General features: G+C 47.7%; 1 protein-coding gene across 1 annotated transcript in view; it reads right to left on the minus strand.

Annotated features, from left to right (window-relative positions):
* XYLT1 (xylosyltransferase 1) overlaps positions 1–25514 on the minus strand; it is a 346872-nt gene that overhangs the window by 82839 nt on the left and 238519 nt on the right. Inside the window, exon 4 of the mRNA XM_068968807.1 lies at positions 416–588. Coding sequence (XP_068824908.1) covers positions 416–588 — 173 coding nt within the window. The remainder of the gene's footprint in view (positions 1–415; positions 589–25514) is intronic.

A 25514-nucleotide genomic window follows, 5' to 3' on the forward strand; every position in this document is an offset into this window, starting at 1 on the left:
ATGTTTTCATGGCTGCTTTCAGGCTACAGTGCCAGAGCTGATTAGCTGTGACCAAGTGTATAGCCCACAAAGCCTGAAATACTTGCCCTCTGGCCCTTGATGGGAAAAGTGGGCCCACCCCTGGGTTAGCTATCCTTATAGAATGGCAGGCATTGCGTTGGGCAGGACCATGAGCAAAAGAGGTATGACTGACAATGTTCATTGTCATTGAAGGAAGTCTAAAGTCACAGTTGGGAGTTTTGAAACCAACACCCTTGCGTGTGCGCAAGTGCACACACACACACACCTACACAGCACTTCAAGGCCAATGGTCTGGGGGAGGCAGCTGCTCAGCCTGCAAGGCTCCCCAGAAAGGGAGGGGCAGACACACCCCCAGAGAAGTGCCAGCACACGGCGATCAGAGGGCGGGCCTCACCTTGTCCACGTGGATGTAGTAAAAGTGGTCCTTGTGGTAGATGGCCTTGAACATGCGCTGCAGCTGCCGGGAGGCGCGGCCGTGGACCACCAGGACGAAGGCGATTCTGACTGGGTTGGCCAGCATATACTCCACTGAATCCTCATCCCACTGAACGTTCTTGTTGGCTTTGCCTGGGAAAACCAGGGAGATCACAGGTGGGGTGAGTTTGGTTGTCCTCAGCAGGTGTTTCTCTGATGCTTCTTCCCGGGACTATTTGAGGGGCACAGTAGTCATTTTGGTCCCTGAAACTGGTTTCAACTTAACCAAGAAAGTCCTGGACCCTTACTCTGTCCTGGTAAACAGGAGTGGGGGGCCCGGAGGAGCTAAAGACATGGTTTCCATCCTCAGGGAGCCGAAGTGTACACATCCTCCATGTGTACACTGATGGAGACACGTGTACACATATTAAAGCCGGAGGAGCTGAGCCACGTAAGAGGTACATTTCTGAACCACAGAGGAAGGAGCAGTTAACTTCAATTTGGGAAATGTTAAGATATACGTGCTGTTTTTGTTTGTCCAGAATCCACTCTCATTTCTCCTCCAAACAGCATCTATTTTGTTTTGTTTTGCTTTGAAATTGTGGAAAGAACAGATAACCTGAGAGCTACCCTCTTAACACATTTTTAAGTGTTCAGGATAGTAGAGTGGATTATAAGTGACAGCTTATGGTGAACGGTATCGGATTCGTGATCTCCGAAGAAAATTTAGCTTTGGGACCAGGGACCAGGCTTGATCACTCAAGAGCTTTTGTGCAGCAGAGTTTTATCAAAGTGAACAAAGGACAGAGAAAGCTTCTGACATAGACATCAGAAGGGGGACAGAGAGTGGCCCCCACGCTAGTCTTGGCAAGGCCTTATATACTTTCATCAGACCCACTCCCACAACATACATCTGAAATTAACAAGATTAGAGCTAACAATAGAAAGGTCTTACCAGACCCTGGCCCATAGGATACAAATTTTAAGGTAACAAGATTAGTCAGAAGGTTAAGGAGAAAGGTGTCCTTGAGCAAGATACACTGTTATATCACTAAGACAAAGCAATGTAGAAAAAAAAAATTGTCTTTTTCTCTTGAGAGCCTCAGACACCTCTCTCTCCTTGAGAGCCCCAGACCCCTTTCTCCTCCTCGGGGACCCCAGATTTCTTATCAACCTACTAGGGAATTGACTCCCTCATAAGCACAATGTTGCATAGCAGATCTCTAGAATTGATCCATCATGCCTATGGGAAACTTATCACCCAATATTTTCAGGGGCATCAACCTCCCCCATTCTCTGTGTGGAAGGACAGGGTCTCTATCTAGTATCAGTTTCAGGGGTGGTCACAGGACTTAGGCTTGGCCAGTCAGGACACAGTAAGTAAGGTTCAGAGTTAACTAAGCTTTTTATCCAAGAAGACAGAATTCCAGACTGTTGTTGGAACTAGATAAGAGTCTCAAAGTCCATGAAACTTGAAGATCCTAAGAGCCATTTTATCCCCCCATGGAGAGGAAAGGCAACAGGGAGGGAAACGCTGCTGAGCGAGGGGGAGGGATAGATCCTCGTGACCCCGCTTGAGCTCCCGGATCAGCCTGGGAGGAGATCAGCCCCCCGTCATTGCTTATTTTTCTTTAAAAGCCCAGATCCTACACCAGATGCTCCTAGATAAGTGCTTCCAGACGTCGTTTATCCTGGTGTGTGCGTGCTTAGTCGCTTCAGTCGTGTCCAACTCTTTGCGATCCGATGGACTGCAGCCCGCCAGGCTCCTCTGTCCATGGGGTTCTCCAGGCAAGAATACTGGAGTGGGTTGCCATGCCCTTCTCCAGGGGATCTTCCCCACTCAGGGATGGAACCCGTATCTCTTGCATTGCAGGCAAATTCTTTACTACTGAGCCATTGGGGAAGCCCCCTTTATCCTGGAAGCAGCCTCAAAGATGCCTTTTATCCTTCTTTCCCTTGTAAATGCCCCAGGGGCAAGATTTCAGGGAGGAACACGGCTTACTGGTTCAGTTCATTATAATCCCAACCAGAAATCTCCTGGCTTTCCTGAGCTGAATTTCCTTTGGGTGTAACCTGATTTCTTGCAGGTTTTAGGTTTATGGGACTCAGCACACAGCAGCTGCAGGTGTCCCTGAATACCAACTGGGAAAGCTGAGAACTCGGACTGTTCAGCCTGGAGGTCAGGAGACGGGGAGCCTGTTGGCTGTCATTGGGAAGCTGAACGGCCATCACATGAGTGGGGCTCCTTTTGTGTTGTCCCAGAGGACGGGATGGGGATGAGATGAGCGCGGGCTGTGTCCTCATCACGTAATACAGACTCTACGGCCCGCGGCCCTGCCTCCCGCAGTTACGACTGCAGATCCCTGCGCCCTGACTCCCCCACCATCGACCTTGACCCTTGACCTTTTGTCTTTTCCTTGAGCAAGCCTGTCTTTGCCTCAGAACCTTTCCATGGCCATTCCTGCCCCCAGGGACACCCTCTCCCTAGATCTTTGTATATTTCTTCTTGCCACTAGTTCACAGGTCACAATCAGGCCACCTGCCCCCTACCAACCACATCACTCTCTTTTATCTCGACCTATTTCAATTTTCTGCATTGCATTTAACACTGTCTGGAATTACATATATATGTTTTATTGTGTGGATCCGCAACTGGAACTAAACTTCAAAAGATGAGGGACTATTTCAGAATATTTGTCACTGAATACACAACATTATTAACAATATCTGGAATATAGCTGGTTTTTGGTGAAAACAAAAGTTACAGGGGGATACATTTTAGTATGGTAACAATTACCTCTTCTTGAGCATTGAGCAGTCCTTACCATTAATTATTTCATTTAATCCTCGTAACAACCCCGCAAGGTAGGGCCGTTATCTCTGTTTTGCAAATGAGGAAACCATAGCTTAGAGAGGCCAAGGGATTTATTTGTTCAAGGTCTCACTGCTTTAATTAAGCTGAGATTCAAACCCAGGTCTGTTTCCAAAGCTTATGCCCTTAACCAGTAATATACACTACATTACCATGCCCAGAATTTATAAATATTAATAACAATTCTGCTTAATGAAATAGCCTGTAAATTAGTTATTGCAGGTAGATAGGCATGCACTTGAAGACTGTCAGAAGTATTGCAGAGAGGATTCCTGTGTCATCTGGGAGGTGGACTTTAGGTAGCCAATAAGGTGACATCTTTTAATTCAACCATCCATCCGTCCATTCATCCACCCATCCATTCAAATTCAACCACTCATGCAACAAACCAGTTAACTATCCACCTAGCAAAATGATCAATGCCTATCATCCCCTCAAAAAACCATCCTTCCATCCATCCATCCATGCATCCACTCACCCATCATCCTCCAAGCAAACCATCTATGCATGCACTCTTCCAACCATCTAATGATCAACTTTCTGATCCACGCAATATTAACTTAGCCTATACTGCATTAATATTGCATGGATCAGAGAGTTGATCATTAGATGGTTGGAAGAGTGCAAGCATGGATGATTTGCTTGGAGGATGATGGGTGAGTGGATGGATGGATAGATGAGAAGGTGTATCCTTATTGGCCATGTAAAGTAAGCCTCCCACATGATACAGGAATCTTCTCTGCAATGCCTCTGACAGTTCTCCAGTGCACGCCTATCTACCTACAACAACTAATTCACAAGGTATCTCATTAACTAAGCAGAATTGTTATAAACATTCCCAAATGGAAGACAGAATGGCAACCCACTCCAGTATTCTTGCCTGGGGAATCCCATGGACAGAGGAGTTTGGTAGGCTGCAGTCCATAGGGTCACAGAGAGTTGGACATGACTGAAGCGGCTAAGTACACATACATTCCCATACTACGTGCCACATACTATGCTAGGTACTGAAAAATAAAATTGGAGGAAAAACTCTTCCCTTGAGGAGCTCTCAGCCAACTAGGAGGACACATGGAAGAGAATGCTCAGTTGCTTTATGAAAGATGTGTGCCCTTCGAGGGTGGGGAAGTAGTGAACAATACGCCCGCAGAGACCGAGGAGATCTCAGAGAATTTAGCCCAAAGCTTCTGAGCCCATTTCCCCATGCTCTCCTGATGTCCCACCCTGTTTGGCTCCTGACTGTTCAATCAGGAAATTCGATCCTGGGGATAATTACCATCTTGGCTCTGGCTGAAGACAAGCTAGGCAGCAACCACAAGCTTATCCTAACCTCCCTCTAATTTTCTTTCTAAACCACTCACAAATACACTTAGGCTTTCCTGGTGGTTGTACAGAAGTGTACCTGGAAGAATCATGTCCCTTTAAACACTCACACAATAACCCATCCATCCATCCGTCCAACCACCCAGAACCCTTCAACCCTCCCACTTGCCAGTTTAGGACAAAACTTTGAGCACAAAAGCATATGGGACATGAGCCTGCTTTCACACCTGGATTATGAATGGGTTAAGGAATGTGAGAATCCAAAGTAAAAAGATAATAACATAAGAGAAAAGCTTATATTCTCTCTTCTCCAACGGCAGCCCAAAGGCAGTGCACAGGTCACGGCAGGGCCGGCTGTAACCTCTCTTCACCTCCCTCAGAGACTCTTTATCAAACAAAGGGAGGGAGGTTAAAAACAATGGCTACTCATGTCACTTTTTTCTACCTGGATTTCTTTGGGTGATGTTTCAAAGGTTTAAATGTGGTCTAGACACTGTTTCATAGGAATTCCACTCTGTAGGGGTTCCTGCTGGCCTTGATAATACTGCTCATCTCTGCCCCAGGGTTTCTGGGTAACAATGACCTGGAGCTCCTAGCAAGGGAGGCTCCTGGGGCCTTTGGGAACAGCCATGCTCTCCAGCCAGGGACGTCTCTTGCCCTGTTGTTGAATGAGTGAGCGAGTGAATCCATTCTGGAGGCAGGCGGCTCTGGGCCAGAGGAGCTGATGTCTCCTGAGTGCTGGTGCCAGGGGCTATGTGTAGGTCGTTACTTGGCTCTGGGAGGAAAACACTGTCATACTCGAGACTCAGAAAGGTCAGCGTGTTTCTCAGGCCACACGGTAAGGGAGGACAGAGGCAGGAGTGTGACCCCAAATCCAGCCCTGCTCCTTCCACCCACCCTCTGCTGTACTGATGAGCAGGTTATGGGAGGAAGAGTGTGAAGACGGCTGGTCTCTAAAGGGACTTGAGTGTCGATGTTGAGAAAAGCCTTTTGTAATCTTTCTTTGGGGGTTTTAGAAAGCAGAGCAGATTCACAGACAGACAGACATGATCAAAGGTGCTTCCTTTCTGGAGAAGGGGAAGAAGACCCGGGGAAGCAAACACTGGCTGCAGAGCCTCCTGGGCATAAACAGTCTAAAGTCATTCTTGGGTCAGACAGTCTGGGGAGGACTGAAGAGAAGGGGGAACAAAACCCCAGAGCTCTGCATGCGTGCATGCTAAGTCACTTCAGTTATGTCCGACTCCTTGAGACCCCATGGACTGTAGCCTGCCAGGCTCCTCTGTCTATGGAGTTCTCCAGCAAGAATACTGGAGTGGGTCGCCGTGCCCTCCTCCAGGGGATCTTCCTGAACCAGGAACCTGGGTCTCCCACATTGCAGGCAGATTCTTTATCATCTGAGGCACCAGGAAAGCCAGCTATTCTGGGCATTAAGGGTGGGTGAGAAAGACAAAAATATCCACAGAAAAGAGACAGAGAGATGGCGATGGGGATGAGAGGTGGAGGTGGGCACACACAAGTCCAGGGAACAGCAGAGAGAGACGGGAGGACCTCCTCCTCTCCCATATACGGCAAAGAAGTATACAGAGAGACCCATGAAGAATCACGGGCAAAGACAGAGACACACGGACAGAAACGGAGACAAACACACCCAGCCAGACGTATACACGGAGCTTCTCCACCGGAAAAGCTGGATCCACTTGACCCCAGAGTGATGCAGCTAGCCTTAAAAGCAAAGGCCAATGAAAGTTCCAGAATTTCAGAATCAAAAAATGCCCCCAGGCTGGAGACACTGCCTGGTCCCTTCCCCCGAGACTACTTCCATTCTTTACACACTCTCCCCTCACCTGTCCCCTGGCCAGCTCTGTACTCTCATGAGCCCAGAGATGAAAGAAGAGGGTGAGGCCCAGGCTTCACCCTGAGACATTCACAGGCTGGCTCCGCGACCACAATGGCAATGATCCCCACGTTGGCACATGGGAGAACCCTGAGGCATTTTGTCAAATAAACAAGAGAGCGTGAATGGGCGAGTTTTCTGCCCTGTGTTGCACCAGGGGTGGGGTGCGGGGGGGGCAAGGGAGGGCATTCAAAGGGGTCGAGGTTCATGGCACTCTGGGCCAGTTGCCAGTCACCAGCTTCTTATTTTTGCTCCACAGCCCTGGCTCCTGCATCGACCTTTCCAGCAAGCTGCTCAGACACGGGGTTGCTGAGGAGACAGGAAACCACCCCAGAGACCAGGCAGCGTGGGCCTCCTCAAGCCTGGTCACCGTTTCCGGGACTGCGGTCCTGGAAAGCCGCCGGCCTCCACCACCAGGAGTGGGATCGTCAGTGGGCTGTGGTGAGCTTCTCAGAAGGGCAGGAACAGGGGAGGGGCTCTCTCTCACCCACTGGAGGGAGTAGGGGCTGGCAGAGCCTGGCCAGAGGTGATGTGGCAACAAGTATTATAGTGTTACACATGCAGGTCCCTCGACCCAGTAATTTCACTCCTAAGAATCTATTCTGGGGGAAGAAGGCAAATACACATGTCTCCATGTATATGGCAACCCACTCCAGTACTCTTGCCTGGAAAATCCCATGGACAGAGGATCCTGGTAGGTTACAGTCCATGGGGTTGCGAAGAGTCAGACATGACTGAGTGACTTCACGTTCTTTCTTTCTTTCCATGTATAGAGGGTTTCCCAGGTGGCGCTTGTGGTAACGAATCTGCCTGCTCACGCAGGAGATGCAGGAGACTCAGGTTCCATTCCTGGATTGGGAAACTCCTGGAGAAGGAAATAGCAATCCACTCCAGTATTCCTGCTTGGGGGCTACAGATCATGGGGTCACAAAGAGTCAAGCATGGCTGAGCACGCACACACGTCCATGTATAGGGTGCTCTTTGTTCATCTAGTCACCCATTTAGCATCTCCTCTGTGCACACTGGACACGACAGAGTCCTCTCCTGAATGCTGCTTAGGTGAGTGGAGTAGAAAGCCAATACAAAAGTAAGCAAATACACAGAGTGAAGTAAGTTAGAAAGAGAAAAACAAATATCATATATTAACGCATATATGTGGAATCTAGAAAAATGGTGCAGGTGAATCAGCTGCAGCCTGGGAATAGAGACAGAGACAGAGAATGGGCGTGTGGACACAGCAGGGAGAAGGAAGGTGGGATGAACCGAGAGGGTGGCACTGGCGTATATACACCACCACGGGTGAGATAGCCAGCGGGAACGCACAGCACAGCACGGGGAGCCCAGCTCTGTGCTGCCCCGGATGGTGGCTGGGGGAGATCCAGGAGGGAGGGGATATATGTATGCTTAGAGCTGGTTTACTTTATTGTACAGCAGGAGCCAACACAACATTGTAAAGCAGCTATGTGAGTGTGTGCTAAGGCACTTAAGCCATGGCCCACTCTGTGCGACCCTACGGACTGCAGCCCACCAGGCTCCTCTGTCCAGGGGATTCTCCAGACAAGTATACTGGAGTGGGTTGCCTTGCCCTCCTCCAGAGGTTCTTCCCAACCCAGGGATGGAACCTGTGTTTCTTATATCTCCTGCATGAGCAAGTGGGTTCTTTATCACTAGTACCACCCAGGAAACCTGTAAAGCAATGATACCCTAATTTTTAAAAAAGCAAGTAAACAGAGAATACAATTGCAAACATAGTGATATCGACTATGAAGAAAAAAATTTAAGCATGTTAAAGGGGGGCAGATTATTTGACTATGGTGGCCAAATGTAGGCTGATGGGAAGTGGATACACTTGAACAAGCTCAGAGTGAACTGAGGGGGTGAGTCATTTAATTATCACAGATGGAGGAGGATTCTGGGCAGCTGTCATAGCAAGTGCAAAGGTCCTGAGGCCTCCATCTCCATGGTGTTTATAATGGTCCAAAATAGGAATCGACCCAAAGGTCATAGTAATACTTGTTGATACGGAACATTATTTATAACATATTAAGCAAAGCAGAAGTCCTTCAATGCAATCCATAACAATTAAAAGACCTGCCCCCAAACATTAACAGAAGATCCATGGTGGCATGACAGTTTTCATTTCTTCCTTATACTTTTTTGTGTTAACTACATTTTGTAAGACAGATAACTTTTATCAGCCAACCTAACAATAAAGGTGATGTTTGCTGCTGCTGCTGCTAAGTCGCTTCAGTTGTGTCTGACTCTGTGGGACCCCATAGACGGCAGCCTGCCAGGCTCCCCCGTTCCTCGGATTCTCCAGGCAAGAACACTGGAGTGGGTTGCCATTTCCTTCTCCAATTCATGAAAGTGAAGTCACTCAGTCATGTCTGACTCTTTGCAACCCCATGGACTGCAGCCTACCAGGCTCCTCCACCCATGGGATTTTCCAGGCAAGAGTACTGGAGTGGGTTTGCCATTGTCTTCTCCTAAAAGGCGATGCTTACTGATACTTCTAATATCAACTGTTTACTGAACATGCCAGCTAGGTATTAAGCCATTTCTGTGCACGATTTTTTTTTTTTTTTACTTCCATCCAAACTTCTCTGAGGAAAGGGTTACTATCTTCCTCTGATATGGCGAAGGAAGCTGAAGTTCAGAGACATCCCGGTTAGGAGTTGGTTGAGCTGGAAATGGAGCTGGTCTGTTTTACACAAGCCCTATTATTGCCACTATGCTCCATCAAATTGTCCTCATTTCCAAAAGATGAAAATCTCTTCCTAGAAGCCTATCAGTTGGCTTTTTTTCAGCTGCAGGACAGATAACAACGACATGTGGTCAGAGCTATGTGTGTCTTTACAGACTGAGATCCAAACGTTGCCCGGTTCCTAAAAAAAGCTATGAATTTAACAATGTAATCAGATTCCTGTGGCATAAAACAGAAAATAAGTGGAAGAATCAGAGTGATTAGAGGCAGCAGGAGAAGCTGACTTCAGACAAATGTTAAAAAGCCACAGTTGTGGGCAGGCATACAAAGTATATTTTGCCATGCAGGTGGGGAGGCCAAGGACAAGTGCTCACGGAGGGCTCTGCCCAGCAACTAGCTGTGCCAGCTTCAGCCTATTACCCAATTTATTGCCATGGGTCAAATAAGGGCTATGCAACCCCCGGGCTCTAAAGAGCTGCTGAAGATGAAGGTACTCTGCAAGGACCAATGTCCTGTGCAAATGTCGACATGTTGGCAATGACTATGCTTGTGGTTCCCTTTAGGGATACGATCTGGGAGGAGACAGTGAGCTACAGTGGTTAAGAGCATGGCCTCTGGTCAGGCAGATCTGTGTGACTTTGGAGCAGTTAAACCACCTCTCCAGGCCTCAGTTCTCTCATCTGTAAAATGGGTACATTATCATCACAGAGTCTGTCTCACGTGGCTGTCTGTGTCCGTTAGAATAGCTATCAACACTGCCAGCGTTACTGCCACCATTTCGATTTGGCTATTCAGGATCAAGTTTGTTGTAACCACTGGGCTCAGCTCCAGCGCTCTACCTCAAGGCCACGTGGCTTCTCGGGGCTGTGTATACCTGGGAGCTCACTGCTGCAAATAAACACCCACACCTGGAGTCTCCCTCTGTGGCATCTGCCTCTGATCACAACTAATAACAAATGCAAAACGAAGGAGCCTCTTGACTGGAATAGTTATTCCACCAACAAAGCCCGCAATTCTATTTATGCTCTGAAGGGGCCTCTTTGAGCTGTTGCAAGGGGAGCTTTCTGACTTGGTTCCAAATTATAGGGGTGGCTGGATCTTGGGAAGAAGTGGAGACAAGACTGTGTTACAAATAGGATTGGGGTCAGGGGTGCACCCAGGCCCCTGCCGTAGGCTTGGGGAGGGCTCCGCGGCTCAGAACCACTGCCAGCTCGGCCTCTTCAGAGCAAGGACTATGAAAAGACACCTCTCTGATCGTCAGTTCTTTCTCTATAAAGCGGGTTAGTCACAGGTAGCTCTATTTTTAATTTTTTGAGGAGCCTCCACACTGCTTTTCATTGTGGCTACACCATTTTGCACTCCCACCAGGATGAACATTGAGGACACACACTGAGCTGAATAAACCGGTCCCAGAAAGACAAATCCGGCGTGATTCCACTCTTATGAGTGACCTCACATGTCTAACTCATAGGATCAAAGAGGGGAAATGCGGTGGCCAGGGGCTGAGGGTTCGGGGAGTAGGGAATTACCACCCATAGGCATAGAGTTCCAGATGAACCCAATGAACAGGTGCTAGAGATCTGAGTGCAATGCTGCGCCTATAGCCAACAATACTGGATTGTGCGCTTAAACTGTGTTAAGAGGGTAGATCTCACATTAAGTGTTCTAACCAAAACACGGTACATTTCTTAAAAACAGAGAGGATGACCAATCTGCCCCTGACCCCACTGGGTGGTGCTTGTGGGCGGGGCACGTTGGCACACCAGGCTGCTGCACTGAGCAGGAGTCAGGGCTTCGGAGGAGAAAGCCTGGCAGGTTCTAGGTGCTTCCTCAGACTTGGGCCAAGGGCTTTTTTTTTTTTTTTTTTCTCACTGGGAAGTTTCAATGCTGAGTTCTGTTGATTAGAACTTGAGAGAAGCCCTCTGCTCTCAAGGGATTTCGAAAAGGCTGCGGGGCCACATGTCTGGATCCAAATCTCGCTACTGCTATGAACCAGCCATGGCGCCGTGAGCCAGTCATTTCCCTTCCTTGGTCCCCAAGACTCTTCCAGAACAATAATGACGTCTGAGGCATGCTGAGCCCTAAGCACTATGCACACATGATCTCATTACTTAATTTCCCTGAGGTCTAGGAGGCAGATACCATGATTATTACCCCCATCTCACCATGGGGGTTGGTTCTGAGGCTGCAAGGCACTGAATAACTGATGACGAGTTACCCTCTCTGCAGAGGGCTGGATCGGAGACAAACCCATGCTTTATTCTAGCAGATGAGGAGGTAACATTCCAGTAGTCTGGAACTCTAGCCTGACCACGGAATTAGCATCACTGAATACAAAACAAAGTGACAGACTTTACTTTCTTGTGCTCCAAAATCACTGCAGACAGCGGCTACAGCCATGAAATTAAAAGACGCTTGCTCTTTGGAAGCAAAGCTATGACAAAATTAGAGAGAGTATTAAAAAGCAGAGACGACACTTTGCCAACAAAGGTCTGTCTAGTCAAACTTATGGTTTTTCTGTTAGTAATGTATGAATGTGAGAGTTGGACCATAAAGAAGGCTGAATGCTGAAGAACTGATGATTTCGAACTGTGGGGCTGGAGAAGACTCATGAGAGTCCCTTGGACATCAAGGAGATCAAACCAATCCTAAAGGCAATCAACCCTGAATATACATTGGAAGGACTGATGTTGAAGCTGAAGCTCTAGTACTTTGGCCACCTGAGGCAAACATGCAACTCATTGGAAAAGACCCTGGTGCTGGGAAAGATTGAGGGCAGGAGGAGAAGGGAGAGACAGAGGATGAGATGGTTGGATGGCATCACCATGTCCATGACTCAATGGACATGAATTTGAGCAAACTCTGGGAGATAGTGATGGACAGGAACGGTGAGGTCACAAAGAGCTGGACATGACTGAGTGACTGAACAACAACACTCTCTTGAGACAGGGCTGGCTGTTGGTCCTTTCTCCCGATCTTCCTTCATTGTTCAGCTTTATCGAAGCATAATTGACATAGAAAATTTTAAGATATTTAAAGTGTACACTGGGGTGATCTGATATACATATACATTGTGAAATGATTCCCCCATCCAGTTAATTAGCATATCACCACCTCATTTATTTAGAGGGTGGAAACATTTACACTCTACCCTCTCAGTGACTTTCCCTCATACAATACAGTGTTATCAGCTGTAGTGTCAGATCTTACTCATCTTATTGCTGCAAGGGTGTGTCCTTTGACAATCTGTTCTCTTCCCTCTACCCCCCAGTCCCCGGTGACCACTTTCCTACTCTCTGTTTCCAAAAGTTTAACTTTCATGAAAAGATTCCATGTATAAGTGGTATCATGCAATGTTTGTGCTTGTCTGGTTTGTTTCACTCAGCACAAGGTCCTCAAGTTCCAACCACGCTGTCCCAGTGGCAAGGTGTCCTTCTCTCTTGAGGCTGAATCATCTCCCCTGTATACACCACATCAAGTTGGCTTTCTTGATAGCTAGCAGTTCCCCACGAGCCAAGGCCAAGGTTTTATATCTCCTAGCCTCCTTGTCCTGGCACAGAGCTAAGCTCAGGGGAGAAGCCCTCCGTGAATGAATGATTTAGACTGATGGATTAAACTGGACAGCTCCATCCATTCAGGGCCCGGGGGGAGCTGAAGTGGAAGACTCATGCTTGAGCTGTTGCCCATGAGGGTCTCTACTCAAGCGAACTGGCTGGGGGCTGGGCTCTACTTCTCCTTGCTCAGGAGCCCCAAGCCTCCCTGGGAGGAGCTGGGCAAGTGCCTGACCATCCCTCCAACACTGGGGCTGCCTGACCTGATGGGAAGTGAGGGAGGAGATACTGAGCAGGGACTGTAGAGTTGGGAAGCTGAAAGCACCAGTCCAAGGATAAAGCTGGCCAGGCCATGCCCTTCGAGATCAGGAGAAGCCATCCTTGACTCCTCCCCTGATCCTGTCTTCACACCCCCTTCCACAGGCCCGCCAAGCACCCTGCATTTCTTCTTTTTATTAAAAAAAAAAAAATGGTAAAATACACATAACATAAAATTCACCATTTTAACCATTTTTGAGCACACAGTCCTAGTGTTAAGTACCTTCATATTACTGTGCAACCAGCACCGCCCCATTTTCCATCCCGTAACACTGAAACTCTACACCCATGAACACTAACTTCCCATTCCCCTCTGTTAGCCTCTAGTAGGGCTTCCCAGGTGCTGCAAGTGGTAAAAAACCTGTCTGCCAGTGCAGGAGGCATAAGAAATGTGGGTTCAGTCCCTGGGTTGGGAGGATCCCCTGGAGGAGGGCATGGCAACCCACTTTCATATTCATGCCTGGAGACTCCCATGGACAGAGGAGCCTGGCAGGTTACAGTCCATGGGGTCACAAAAGGTCAGACACGACTGGAGCGACTGTGCACAGCACAACCTCCAGTATCCACCATTCTACTTCCTGTCTCTATGAATCTGACACCTCTAGGTGCCTCATCGCAGTGGAATCTTATATTCGTTCTTTTTACAGTTGGCTTCTTTCATGGAGCAAAATGTTGTAGCATGTGGCAGAATTTCCTCCCTCTTTAAGGCTGAGTGATATTCCACTGTGTGTGTGTTTCACATTTTGCTCATTCATTCATCTGTCAGTAGACAGCTGGGTTGCTTCCAATTTTCAGCTCTTGTGAATAAAGCTGCTATGAACACAGGTGTTTAGTTACCTCTCTGAGACCTTGTTTTCAATTCTTTGGGGGTACAGACCCAGATGTGGAATTGCTGGATCATATCGTAACTTCATTTTTCAAAATTAATTAATATTTTGGCCACACCATGCAGCATGTAGGATCTTTAGTCCCCCAACCAGAGACTGAACCTGTGCATCTTGAATTGGGAGAGCATAGTCTTAACCACTGGACTGCCAGGGAAGTCCCATGGTAGCTTTAATTTTCTTTTTTTCAGTTTAATTTTGTCCAAATTCCCATGACCCATGGTTTAATAAAAGTGTTTTCTGCTTGGGCTCAGATGGTAAATAATCTGCCTGCAATGCGGGAGACCTGGGTTCGATCCCTGGGTTGGGAAGATCTCCTGGAGGAAGGCAAGGCAACCCACTCCAGTACTCTTGCCTAGGGAATCCCCATGGGCAGAGGAGCCTGGGGGCCTGTTGCAGTCCATGGGCTGCGAAGAGCAGGGCAGAACTGAGGGAAGAAGCACACCTGGCGCAGCAAATGAGCTGCCGAGCGTTGTGGACACATGGTCACTGAATGTAATTTGGCGGGTAGCTTTGTTTCTCAAGTCCTGCTACTCCTCAAGACCCACCTTTTGAGCCTAGGCTTTTCTCTTTGCTTGCTTCCTCCTCATTCCTATTTCTTTGCCTTATTATTAAAGAACTGGTTACACACTCAGCTTGGGCTGGCTTGATTTCTCTCCCAAATAGTTGGGCGAGCTCCTTTTCCCACTGGCCACTGAGAATTCCAAGTCAGTTGCACTCTAATGATAACCTTATTTTTAGGAACTTATTTTTTTTAGTAACTCATCCTGCAGGACTGAACCCAGGTATTCCATGCAAGGGCTCTCCGCCTGGTTCTGCATCCTGAACCAACAGGATGAACTTACTCACAGGTCATCTGGCTGCTCCCTGCCTCTGCTTCCTCATCCATCAATGAGTGCTCACCTCCGAGGGATGCTGAAAGGACTAAAAACTACAACTCAGGCAAAAGATGGTCATGCAGCTCGACAGTGGAGAAGCCAGGTGCACGTGTGTGGGGTGACTCTGGAGCCCTGCCTGATGTACTGAAGCCTGTAATTGTTCACGCGACGGGGGTGCGGGTGGAGGGAATCTGTGGAGGAGGGGCAGGACTGACCTTCACCTGACACTGAGGACTTTGGCGCTGGAGTTCCTCCCAAGGGAAGGCTGACATGGTCCCCACACAGGACACCAAACGACACTAAGTCAGAGTGGGTAAGGGATTCCCTTTTCAATTTTCATCCAGCCCTTCTGATTATAGCCAGCCCACCAAGGGAGTCTCAGATCAGTGCAAACATTTCCTTAACAGTAAGGGGAGTGACGCAAATTAAAAGACGCTTGCTCCTTGGAAGAAAAGCTATGACCAACCTAGGCAGCATATTAAGAAGCAGAGACATTACTTTGCCAACAAAGGTCCGTCTAGTCAAAGCTATGGTTTTTCCAGTAGTCATGTATGGATATGAGAGTTGGACCATAAAGAAAGCTGAGCACCGAAGAATTGCTGCTTTAGAACTGTGGTGTTGGAGAAGACTCTTGAGAGTCCCTTGGAATGCAAGGAGATTCAACAAGTCAATCCTGAAGGAAACCAGTCCTGAATATTCATTGGAACGACTTATGCTGAAGCTGAAACTCCAATACTTTGGCCACCTGATGTGAAGAACTGACTCAGTGGAAAAGACCCTGATGCTGGGAAAGATTGAAGGCGGGAGGAGAAGGGGACGACAGAGGATGAGATGGTTGGATGGCATCACCGACTCGATGGGCATGAGTTTTAGTAAACTCCAGGAGTTGGTGATGGACAGGGAAGCCTGGTGTGCTGCAGTCCATGGGGTCGCAAAGAGTTGGACACGACTGAGTGACTGAACAGAACTGAAGGGGAGTGAGCTTCCTCTCTCAACAAAGAGAGATCTGCCTGTAGGGCTGGCATCTCTGGCAGGAAAGAGATGCAACCTCTGGTACTGAAGACCACTGTTGTGATTTTGGGGGCTTCCCAGGTGGCACTAGTGGTAAAGAACCCGCCTGCCAAGGCAGGAGACACAAGAGACCCAGATTCAATCCCTGCTTCAGGAAGATCCCCTGAAGGAGGGCATGGCAACCCACTCCAGTATTCTTGCCTGGAGGATCCCATGGCCAGAGGAGCCTCGCAGGCTAAGTCCATGGGGTCGCAAAGAGTCGGACACGGCTGAAGTGACTGAGCACGCACGCATGTTGCACGCTGTGACTTCACCGATTCCTCTGCATGGCTGCTGTCTCTACGGAAAGGAGAGCAAGATTTCCACTTCTGGCAGCGATGCAAAATGACTTTCAAAATAAAATTGACTTAAGTAAAACTGAAAGCGAGTCTATTGCAGTGAAAAAACTAGGGGAGTAAAAGGACAGGTGGAAGGTGGATGTGGCAAAATCATATAGAAGGGAGTGTGAAGGAAGCTTAGAGAATATTAATTAGACTCCACAAGCTCGCTGCCTGACTCGGAGGTGCTGAGCTTGTTAAACAAATGAGGGTGAAGGCCAGGTACAGACTAATGTCCAAGCAGCCTCATATTTCATGGAAGGACTTGTGGGTCCAGAGCATATTTACTTCCAAGCTTCAGGGGGCCCAGGAGGATTTTGTTGGGAGTTTTCTGGTGTCGTCTCTGGGAGACCACCTTCCTGCCACAGAAAGAGACACAGGGGTCTATTGCGAAACGCTGTCCTTTTGATTTGCACTCCAATTTGTTGAGTATCTAATATTTATATAGTTGCTTTTTTTTTTTTTTTTGCATAGACTTCTTACCTCTCACAGCAATGCTGTATTTGGAAATTATCCTCATTTATAGATAACTGGCCCAGGCTCACAGAGGGTAGGGAACTTGCCCAAGGTCACAGAGCCAGAAGGTAGACAAGAGATTAAGAAAGAGAAACAAACTGACCTGATTTCAGACACCATGCACCATGCATGCTCTTAGCAAGATCTGGGCACCTCCATCTCCATCCAAGCTCCCAATGCCAAGTTCATCTGGGCCCGAAGCATCATATTCCCAGCGTGCATACTAAGCCGCTTTTGTGTCCAACTCTTTGTGACCTGTAGATTGTAGCCCACCAGGCTCTTCTGTCCATGGAATTCTCCAGGCAGGAAGACTGGAGTGGGTTGCCATTTCCTTCTCCAGGGGATCTTCACGACCCAGGGATTGAACCCTGGTCTCTTACATCTCCTGCATTGGCAGGTGGGGGCTCTACCATTAGCACCACCTGCCCAAATGAGTGAGTGGCTTCTAAATTACTGTCTAATTTAGACTGGGGCTCTGCAGCTTGGGCATGATTGCTATTTGGTGCCAGATAATTCTTTGCTGTGGGAGATGAGTGTCATGCTATGCACTGTAAGATGTTTAAGTCACATCCCTGGCATTTACCCACTAGATACCAGCAGTATCCTCCCATCTGTGCAAAAGCGAAAATGGCTCCATTCATTGACTACAGTCCCCAGGGAGGAGGGGCAAAATCACTCTTGGTTGAATGTACTGCTCTAGAACAGAAGTTCGCAGAACGTAGTCTCTGACCAGCAGCATCAGCAGCATCTGGGATCTTGCTAGAAATGTAGAATCTCAGGCCCACCCTACTCCCTGTGAATCAGGAACTCTTGGGGTGGGGACCAGCAACCTGTTTTAACAAGCTCTCCAGGCGATACTGATGCAAGCTGATGTTTGAAACCACTGGCCCAGGCTAGTGATATCCACCTCTGGTTGCACGTTAGAATCACCTGAACGTCCTTACAAAACAAAACAGAAAACAAAACCTATGCCTTGGCCCCACCCTAAGAAATAATCATTTAATTACTTTGGTGGGTACCAGTATTGGCAGGTTTTTGGAGCTGCCCAAATGATCCCACATGCTGTTAGGGTTGAGGGTCACCTTTTGAACCTTCTTTTCCTTTCACACTCCTTATTTATTTATATTTGGCTGTGCTGGGTCTTTGCTGTGTGTGGGCTTTTCTCTAGTTGCAGCAAGTGGGGGCTACTCTCTAGTTGCAGGGTGCAGGCTGCTCACTGCGGTGGCTTCTCTTGTTGTGGAGCTCGGGTCCTAGGGCGCATGGGCTCAGGAGCTGTGGTGCCCAGCTGTAGAGGACAGGCTCAATAGTTGTGGCTCATGGGCTTAGATGCTCTGATGCATGTGAGACTCTTCCCAGACCAGGAATCAAACTCCTGTCTCCTGCATTGGCAGGTGGATTCTTTACCACTGAGTTACCAGGGAAGCCCTCAACCACCTTTTAAAAATTACATCTCTTGGATTCCCCTGATGATCCAGGGGCTAAGACTCTGAGTTCCCAATATAGGGGGTCTGGGATTAATCCCTGGTTGGGAAGCTAGATCCTACACGCTGCTACTAAGAGTTCACATGCCACAGCTAAGACCTGGCACAGCCAAATACAGAAATAAATATTAAAACCTGCATCTCTCAAGGTGGAAAGAATTTTTACCCACATACACCTCTGGGTGCCACCTCACATGCTCATGGCCTCCTGCTCTGCTGGAGACCCAAGGCTGGCTCACTTGTTATTTCTCTCCTGCTCTGAGAAATGTCCCCCTCCACCTCTGATCAAGCATTCAGGAAATTTTCCTGCTCACTGATTTTTTTTTCTCCCCTCATTCAAGTCTGGAGTTATTAAACCACAGCCCATGGCTGAACCGTCTTATTGATTTTATTGTCGCAAGCCCTGGGATATTCTAATGATGGACTGCTCAATAAATGGAAACTGGTGGGATGGATATTGATGGTGGATGATGCATTCAGCTGCAATTCACTGGGCCTCAGTCGCTCTGCCTGTTCCCCAGCACCTGTGAAAGTGCTCTGCTGAGGTCCGCAAGCTCCTGTCCATTCTGCGCATGTTACTTTTCCCACACAACAAGGACGAGGGCGCTATGATAAGCAGCCTGTGTGCCAGGCCCATTAAACAGACAATATCTCTTTACTTCTTACAGCAGACTTATGAAGGCAGTTACTCCCATTTTACAGATAAGAAAGTTAAGGCTCAGAGTGGTTACCTGACCTGGAGCCAGCTAATACACTGTGGAACTAGGATTCAAATCTCCATTTGTTGGCCACTAAAATGAGAGCTTTTAACCTCTGCAATGGTGTGAATGTTTGTGTGTCCCCCAGAATCATATGCTGAAAATCTAATCCCCAAGGTGATGATAATTAGAAGGTGGGACCTTTGAAAGGTGATCAGGTCCTGAGGGTGCAGCTCTTATGGATGAGGTTAATGACCTTATAACAGAGACCGCAGAGAGCTCCTGTATGTGTCTGCCAAGTGAAGACACAGGGAGAAGACAGATGTCTGTGAACCAGAAATAGTCCTCACCAGACACCAGATCTGCTGGCACTTGGACTTCACAGCCTCCAGAAGCATAAGAAACAAATTTCTGTTGGTCGTGAGCCACTCAGTCTGCAGTACTTTGTTACAGAAGCCCCTAAGGGACTAAGGTTATTTCCAGGTGGCACAGTGGTAAAGAATCCACCTGTCAATGCAGGAGACGCAAGAGACGCGTGTTCGATCTCCGGTTCAGGAAGATGCCCAGGAGGAGGAAATGGCAACCTACTCCAGTATTCTAACCTGGAATATGCCACAGATGGAGGAGCCTCGTGGGCTACAGTCCATGGGGTCACAAAGAGTTGGACACGACTTAGCGATTAAGGGACTTTGTGCACAAGGGACTAAGACAGCTCCTAAACTAAATCATGCAAGGAAACAACAGCCTCTGCTGCAGTCAAACAACATTTCAGATGGCTTTGATACGGATTAATTTCTCATACGTCCCCTCGCCTCTTGTACCTTCTCAAGCAGTTTCTCAACTGAGACTAATGGCATTTGGGGACAGACAATTCTTTGTTGGGTTGGGCTTGTCCCACGCATTCAGTTCAGTTCAGTTCAGTCACTCAGTCGTGTCCAACTCTTTGCGACCCGATGAACTGCAGCACGCCAGGCCTCCCTGTCCATCACCAACTCCTGGAGTTCACTCAGACTCACGTCTGTCAAGTCGGTGATGCCATCCAGCCATCTCATCCTCTGTCGTCCCCTTCTCCTCCTGCCCCCAGAGTCTTTTCCAATGAGTCAACTCTTCGCATGAGGTGGCCAAAGTACTGGAGTTTCAGCTTTAGCATCATTCCTTCCAAAGAAATCCCAGGGTTGATCTCCATCAGAATGGACTGGTTGGATCTCCTTGCAGTCCAAGGGACTCTCAAGAGTCTTCTCCAACACCACAGTTCAAAAGCATCAATTCTTCGGCACTCAGCTTTCTTCAAGTCCAACTCTCACATCCATACATGACTACTGGAAAAACCATAGCCTTGACTAGACGGACCTTTGTTAGCAAAGTAATGTCTCTGCTTTTGAATATGCTATCTAGGTTGGTCATAACTTTCCTTCCAAAGAGTAAGCGTCTTTTAATTTCATGGCTGCAATCACCATCTGCAGTGATTTTGGAGCCCCCCAAAATTAAGTCTGACACTGTTTCTACTGTTTTCCCATCTATTTCCCATGAAGTGATGGGACCAGATGCCATGATCTTCATTTTCTGAATGTGGAGCTTTAAGCCAGCTTTTTCACTCTCCTCTTGCACTTTCATCAAGAGACGTTTTAGTTCCTCTTCACTTTCTGCCATAAGGGTGGTGTCATCTGCATATCTGAGGTTATTGAGATTTCTCCCGGCAATCTTGATTCCAGCTTGTGCTTCTTCCAGCCCAGAGTTTCTCATGATGTACTCTGCATAGAAGTTAAATAAGCAGGGTGACAATATACAGCCTTGATGTACTCCTTTTCCGACTTGGAACCAGTCTGTTGTTCCATGTCCAGTTCTAACTGCTGCTTCCTGACCTGCATAAAAGTTTCTCAAAGGCAGGTCAGGTGGTCTGGTAGTCCCATCTCTCTCAGAATTTTCCACAGTTTATTAGATCCACACAGTCAAAGGCTTTGGCATAGTCAATAAAGCAGAAGTAGATGTTTTTCTGGAACTCTCTTGCTTTTTCCATGATCCAGCGGATGTTGGCAATTTGATCTCTGGTTCCTCTGCCTTTTCTAAAACCAGCTTGAACAGTTCTGGAAGTTCACAGTTCACATATTGCTGAAGCCTGGCTTGGAGAATTTTGAGCATTACTTTACTAGCGTGTGAGATGAGTGCAACTGTGTGGTAGTTTGAGCATTGTTTGGCATTGCCTTTCTTTGGGATTGGAATGAAAACTGACCTTTTCCAGTCCTGTGGCCACTGCTGAGTTTTCCAAATTTGCTGGCATATTGAGTGCAGCACTTTCACAGCATCATCTTTCAGGATTTGGAATAGCTTAACTGGAATTCCATCACCTGCACTAGCTTTGTTCGTAGTGATGCTTTCTAAGGCCCACTTGACTTCACATTCCAGGATGTCTGGCTCTAGGTGAGTGATCACACCATCGTGATTATCTGGGTCGTGAAGATCTTTTTTGTACAGTTCTTCTGTGTATTCTTGCCACCTCTTCTTAATATCTTCTGCTTCTGTTAGGTCCATACCACTTCTGTCCTTTATCAAGTCCATCTTTGCATGAAATGTTCCCCTGGTATCTCTAATTCTCTTGAAGAGATCTCTAGTCTTTCCCATTCTGTTGTTTTCCTGTATTTCTTTGCATTGATCGCTGAGGAAGGCTTTCTTATCTCTTCTTGCTATTCTTTGGAACTCTGCATTCAGATGCTTATATCGTTCCTTTTCTTCTTTGCTTTTCGCTTCTCTTCTTTTCACAGCTATTTGTAAGGCCTCCCCAGACAGCCATTTTGCTTTTTTGCATTTCTTTTCCATGGGGATGGTCTTGATCCCTGTCTTCTGTACAATGTCATGAACCTCCGTCCATAGTTCATCGGGCACTCTATCTACCAGATCTAGTCCCTTAAACCTATTTCTCACTTCCATTGTATAATCAAAAGAGATTTGATTTAGGTCATACCTGAATGGTCTAGCGGTTTTCCCTACTTTCTTCAATTTAAGTCTGAATTTGGCAATAAGGAGTTCATGATCTGAGCCACAGTCAGCTCCCGGTCTAGTTTTTGCTGGCTGTATAGAGCTTCTCCATCTTTGGCTGCAGAGAATAGAATCAGTCTGATTTCGGTGCTGGCCATCTGGTGACGTCCGTGTGTAGAGTCTTCTCTTGTGCTGCAGGACACTTAATATCCCATCTCCAAACAGCCCCTCCCCCTTTACGTCTCCCAAAGACCCCCAGGGGTCAGTATGGCTGTTGCTTGAGAACTGCTCGTCTTATGGGAGGTAGAAGTGTCCCTGCCAAGATGGCCTACTGCATTTTTGGCAACATGGGCAGCCTCTCTGGAAAGGCAGGGTGGCAGGTGAAAAGAAGTTTGGCTTTGCAATCAGAAAGATCTGGATTCAAACCACAGCTCTTTACTCACTGGCTCTGTGAGGTTGGGCAAGTTATATCTCCTCTAGGATTCCAGTCCATCCTCAGTACAAAAAGGGTATAAATACTGACTCCTGCCTCATAGCAGGGACCCACGGAGTCGTAAGCTCAGAGAACTGTCTCATACAGCGTAGTGGTTCTTAACCTGGGCAATTTTGTCCACACCACCACCCATCTCCTGGGTACTCTTTCCAAATTCCAGATTCACAGAATGTATGGGCAGTGTTCTATTCCACTAAGTTTGGGGTGGTTTTTCACTCCGAAAAAGTAAGTGGAACAGGCACCAATGACATGCCAGGCAGTCAGCGTTCTAGGACAGGAGCAGAGCGAAGCACATGCCTCAGAGAGCCTGGCCTTCCGAGGAGCAGACCTTTCTGAAGGGAAGACAGAATAAATACATCAATGTTTCCCAGATAATTTCCAAGGCATGAAGAAAATTAAGCGGTAGCTGTCATGACTATTACTTTGAATAGTGACATGCAAGTGACCGCATTCTATTTCCCTTCTCCCTTTCCCGGCTCATGTTCCGCTGCACTCACCCAGGTTCCCTTTCGGGGAAGTTGCGATGCAGTTGAACATTATCAGACCAGCTTCTGTTCCTAAGTGTTCTGTGCCTTTTTTAAAGAAATGACTTGCTATGAACTGAATTGTGTCTTGCACCAAAATTCCTATGTTGAAGGCTCAGCCTCCTTGTGATTGTGTTGGAGATGGGCCTTTTAGGAGGTGATGAAAGTTAAATGAGGTCAGCAGCGGACAGCCCTGATCTGATGGGATTAGTACCCTTAGCAGAAGAGATACCAGAGAGCTTGCTGCCTCTGTGCTACTGCAGGGCACAGGGAGAAGGCAGCCTGCCAGCTAGGAAGACAGCTCTCACCAGAACCCAAGCAGTTGGCACCCTGACCTTGGACATCCAGGCTCTGAAATTGTGAAAAGTAGGATTCTGTTGCTGTAGACATTCAGTCTGTGGTATATGGTTATGGCAGCCCAGCCCACACAGACTAATATGTTACTTTAAGGAGGTCAAGAGATGCATTCTTTGGACTAAGAGCTACAGGTTGAGTAAGAAGTTATTAGGTAAAAGAGGGGAGGGGAAAGTGTCCCCAGGCTTAGGGGAGAGCATGTGCAAAGGCCCTGGGGTGAGAGAGAGCGCGGTAAACGAGGGACATGCAGGAGGGCCAGTCTGGCTGGTGCACAGAGGCTGCAACCGATCACAGGGTGAGGCAGCGATGGAAAGACAGCAGGGGCCCCACGCAGGGCACCATTTTCAGGGTTGCAATGGAGGACAGTGCGAAAGCATCACGACCGGCTTGCCATGCGTGCCTACGGAGTGCGTGGAAGCTGGAAGCGCAGGTGGGCTTCAGGGTGCAGCATGGAGCCCCCGGGCCTTCTGCAGGCTTGGGCTGATGAGATGACCTGCTCCCTCCACGCTCCCTGCCTTCGGGGCCTGAGCTGCCTTTTGCAGGTTCTCCTAAGAGCCTCCCTGTCGCCTGACACTTTCATCTCTGTCCTCCTTTCTCCTCTCCTGAAGGTTCTCCCAGGCTCCATAAATCCTGCCCCAGAAAAGCACAGGGACTCATCTATTTTTATTACAAATGGAGCTGCTGGAGGAGGGAACAACTCTTATTTACTTCTCAGGAAAGGGTTTGAGAAAATAACAGGTTTATTTTCTCCAACTCTCCAAAGACCAGAAGAGTAACACTCTAAAGTAACAGTACATTAATTAATGCCGAATTGGTTGGAATTTTCCTAATAAAAATCCGTATAGTAATCACATTAAGGGCCATTAACGCTGCCTCCTGATCATAAAGCATAAATATGTTCTGCAGGTGCCTTCTATTTAAAAAGGGACATTTCCTCCAATTGTTACCCATTTGTCACGTTAATGCTCTCACGTCACGGAATGCAGATGGGAGTAATTATCTGGTTCACGTTTGTGCACCGTTTACTCCTTGCTGGTCTTTGGGTCAAGGCTTGTCCCTGCATTATCTCATTCAGTCATTGCGGTAAACTTTGAGGTGAGCGCCACTCTTATCCCCATTTCCCAGATGAGGAAACTGGGCCACAGAGGGGATGAGAAAAAGTGAAAGTTACTTGCACAGTCGTGCCCGACTCTTTGTGACCGTGTGGACTGCAGCCTGCAGGCTCCTCTGTCCATGGAATTCTTCAGGCAAGAGTACTAGAGTGGGTTGCCATTTCCATCTCCAGGGGATCTTCTTGACCCAAGGATTGAACCTGAGTCTCCTGAATTGCAAGCAGATTCTTTACCAACTGAGCCATCAGGGAAGCCTAGAGGGGATTGCCCAGGGTCAAACAGCTAGGAAATAATGGAGCTGATTCTAGAATCCTCCGCCATCCTGCTTCCTGAGAAATAAGCACCAGGGGTATCCTCTTAGCCACTCCCAGTGCTAATGGGCTTTCTAGTCGATCTCAGTAGCAGCAAACTCACAGTCAGGCCAATACAACATTAGGTTTTGCTCCTACAGGGCAGGGATTATGTATTTTTCTGCCTCCCTGGGACCCAATCAAATGTCCAGTGACAATTCTAGAAGCATCAGGGACACCTGAATACATTCCTGGGGAAGGAAGAAATAGATATCAAAACACACATGCAAGAGGGCTCGTGGCGATGGGGAACAGAGCATCCCAGGTGAACTTGGGACAATGACAGATTCATTTCCCTGCACCTCTGAGACCCAGGCACAGGGACAGATGCTCAGGGCAGAGAACATGGCACTTGGGAGCTGCAGATCCAGGATTAAACCAACGAGGAGTCTGTCTGCACTCCTTTGTCAGTTCTGGATGGTTTCTTTGGTTTCTCTACACAGATAATATGTATTCATTGTAGGAAATTCAAGCATACAGAACATATAAAGAAAGGGGGGAAAAAACTTGAATAGTAGAGCATCTGGATATCAGTATTGGTAACATTTCAGGGAACATTTTCCAAATATTTTTATGCATACACATTATATATCATCACATACATTCTGCTGTGTCATATGCATTCTCTTTTCAGCAATATGCCCTTGGCATATTCAGCAGAGAAGCCCAGATCTGAAACATGAGGAAGAGGGAGCTGGGAAAGGAGGTGTCATTTCAGGCAAAAGAAAGGCCTTGTGTCAAGGTCTTGAAGAGGCAGAAACTGTAG

Source organism: Capricornis sumatraensis, chromosome 3, assembly GCF_032405125.1.
Source record: "Capricornis sumatraensis isolate serow.1 chromosome 3, serow.2, whole genome shotgun sequence".
Taxonomy (NCBI): Eukaryota; Metazoa; Chordata; class Mammalia; order Artiodactyla; family Bovidae; genus Capricornis; species Capricornis sumatraensis.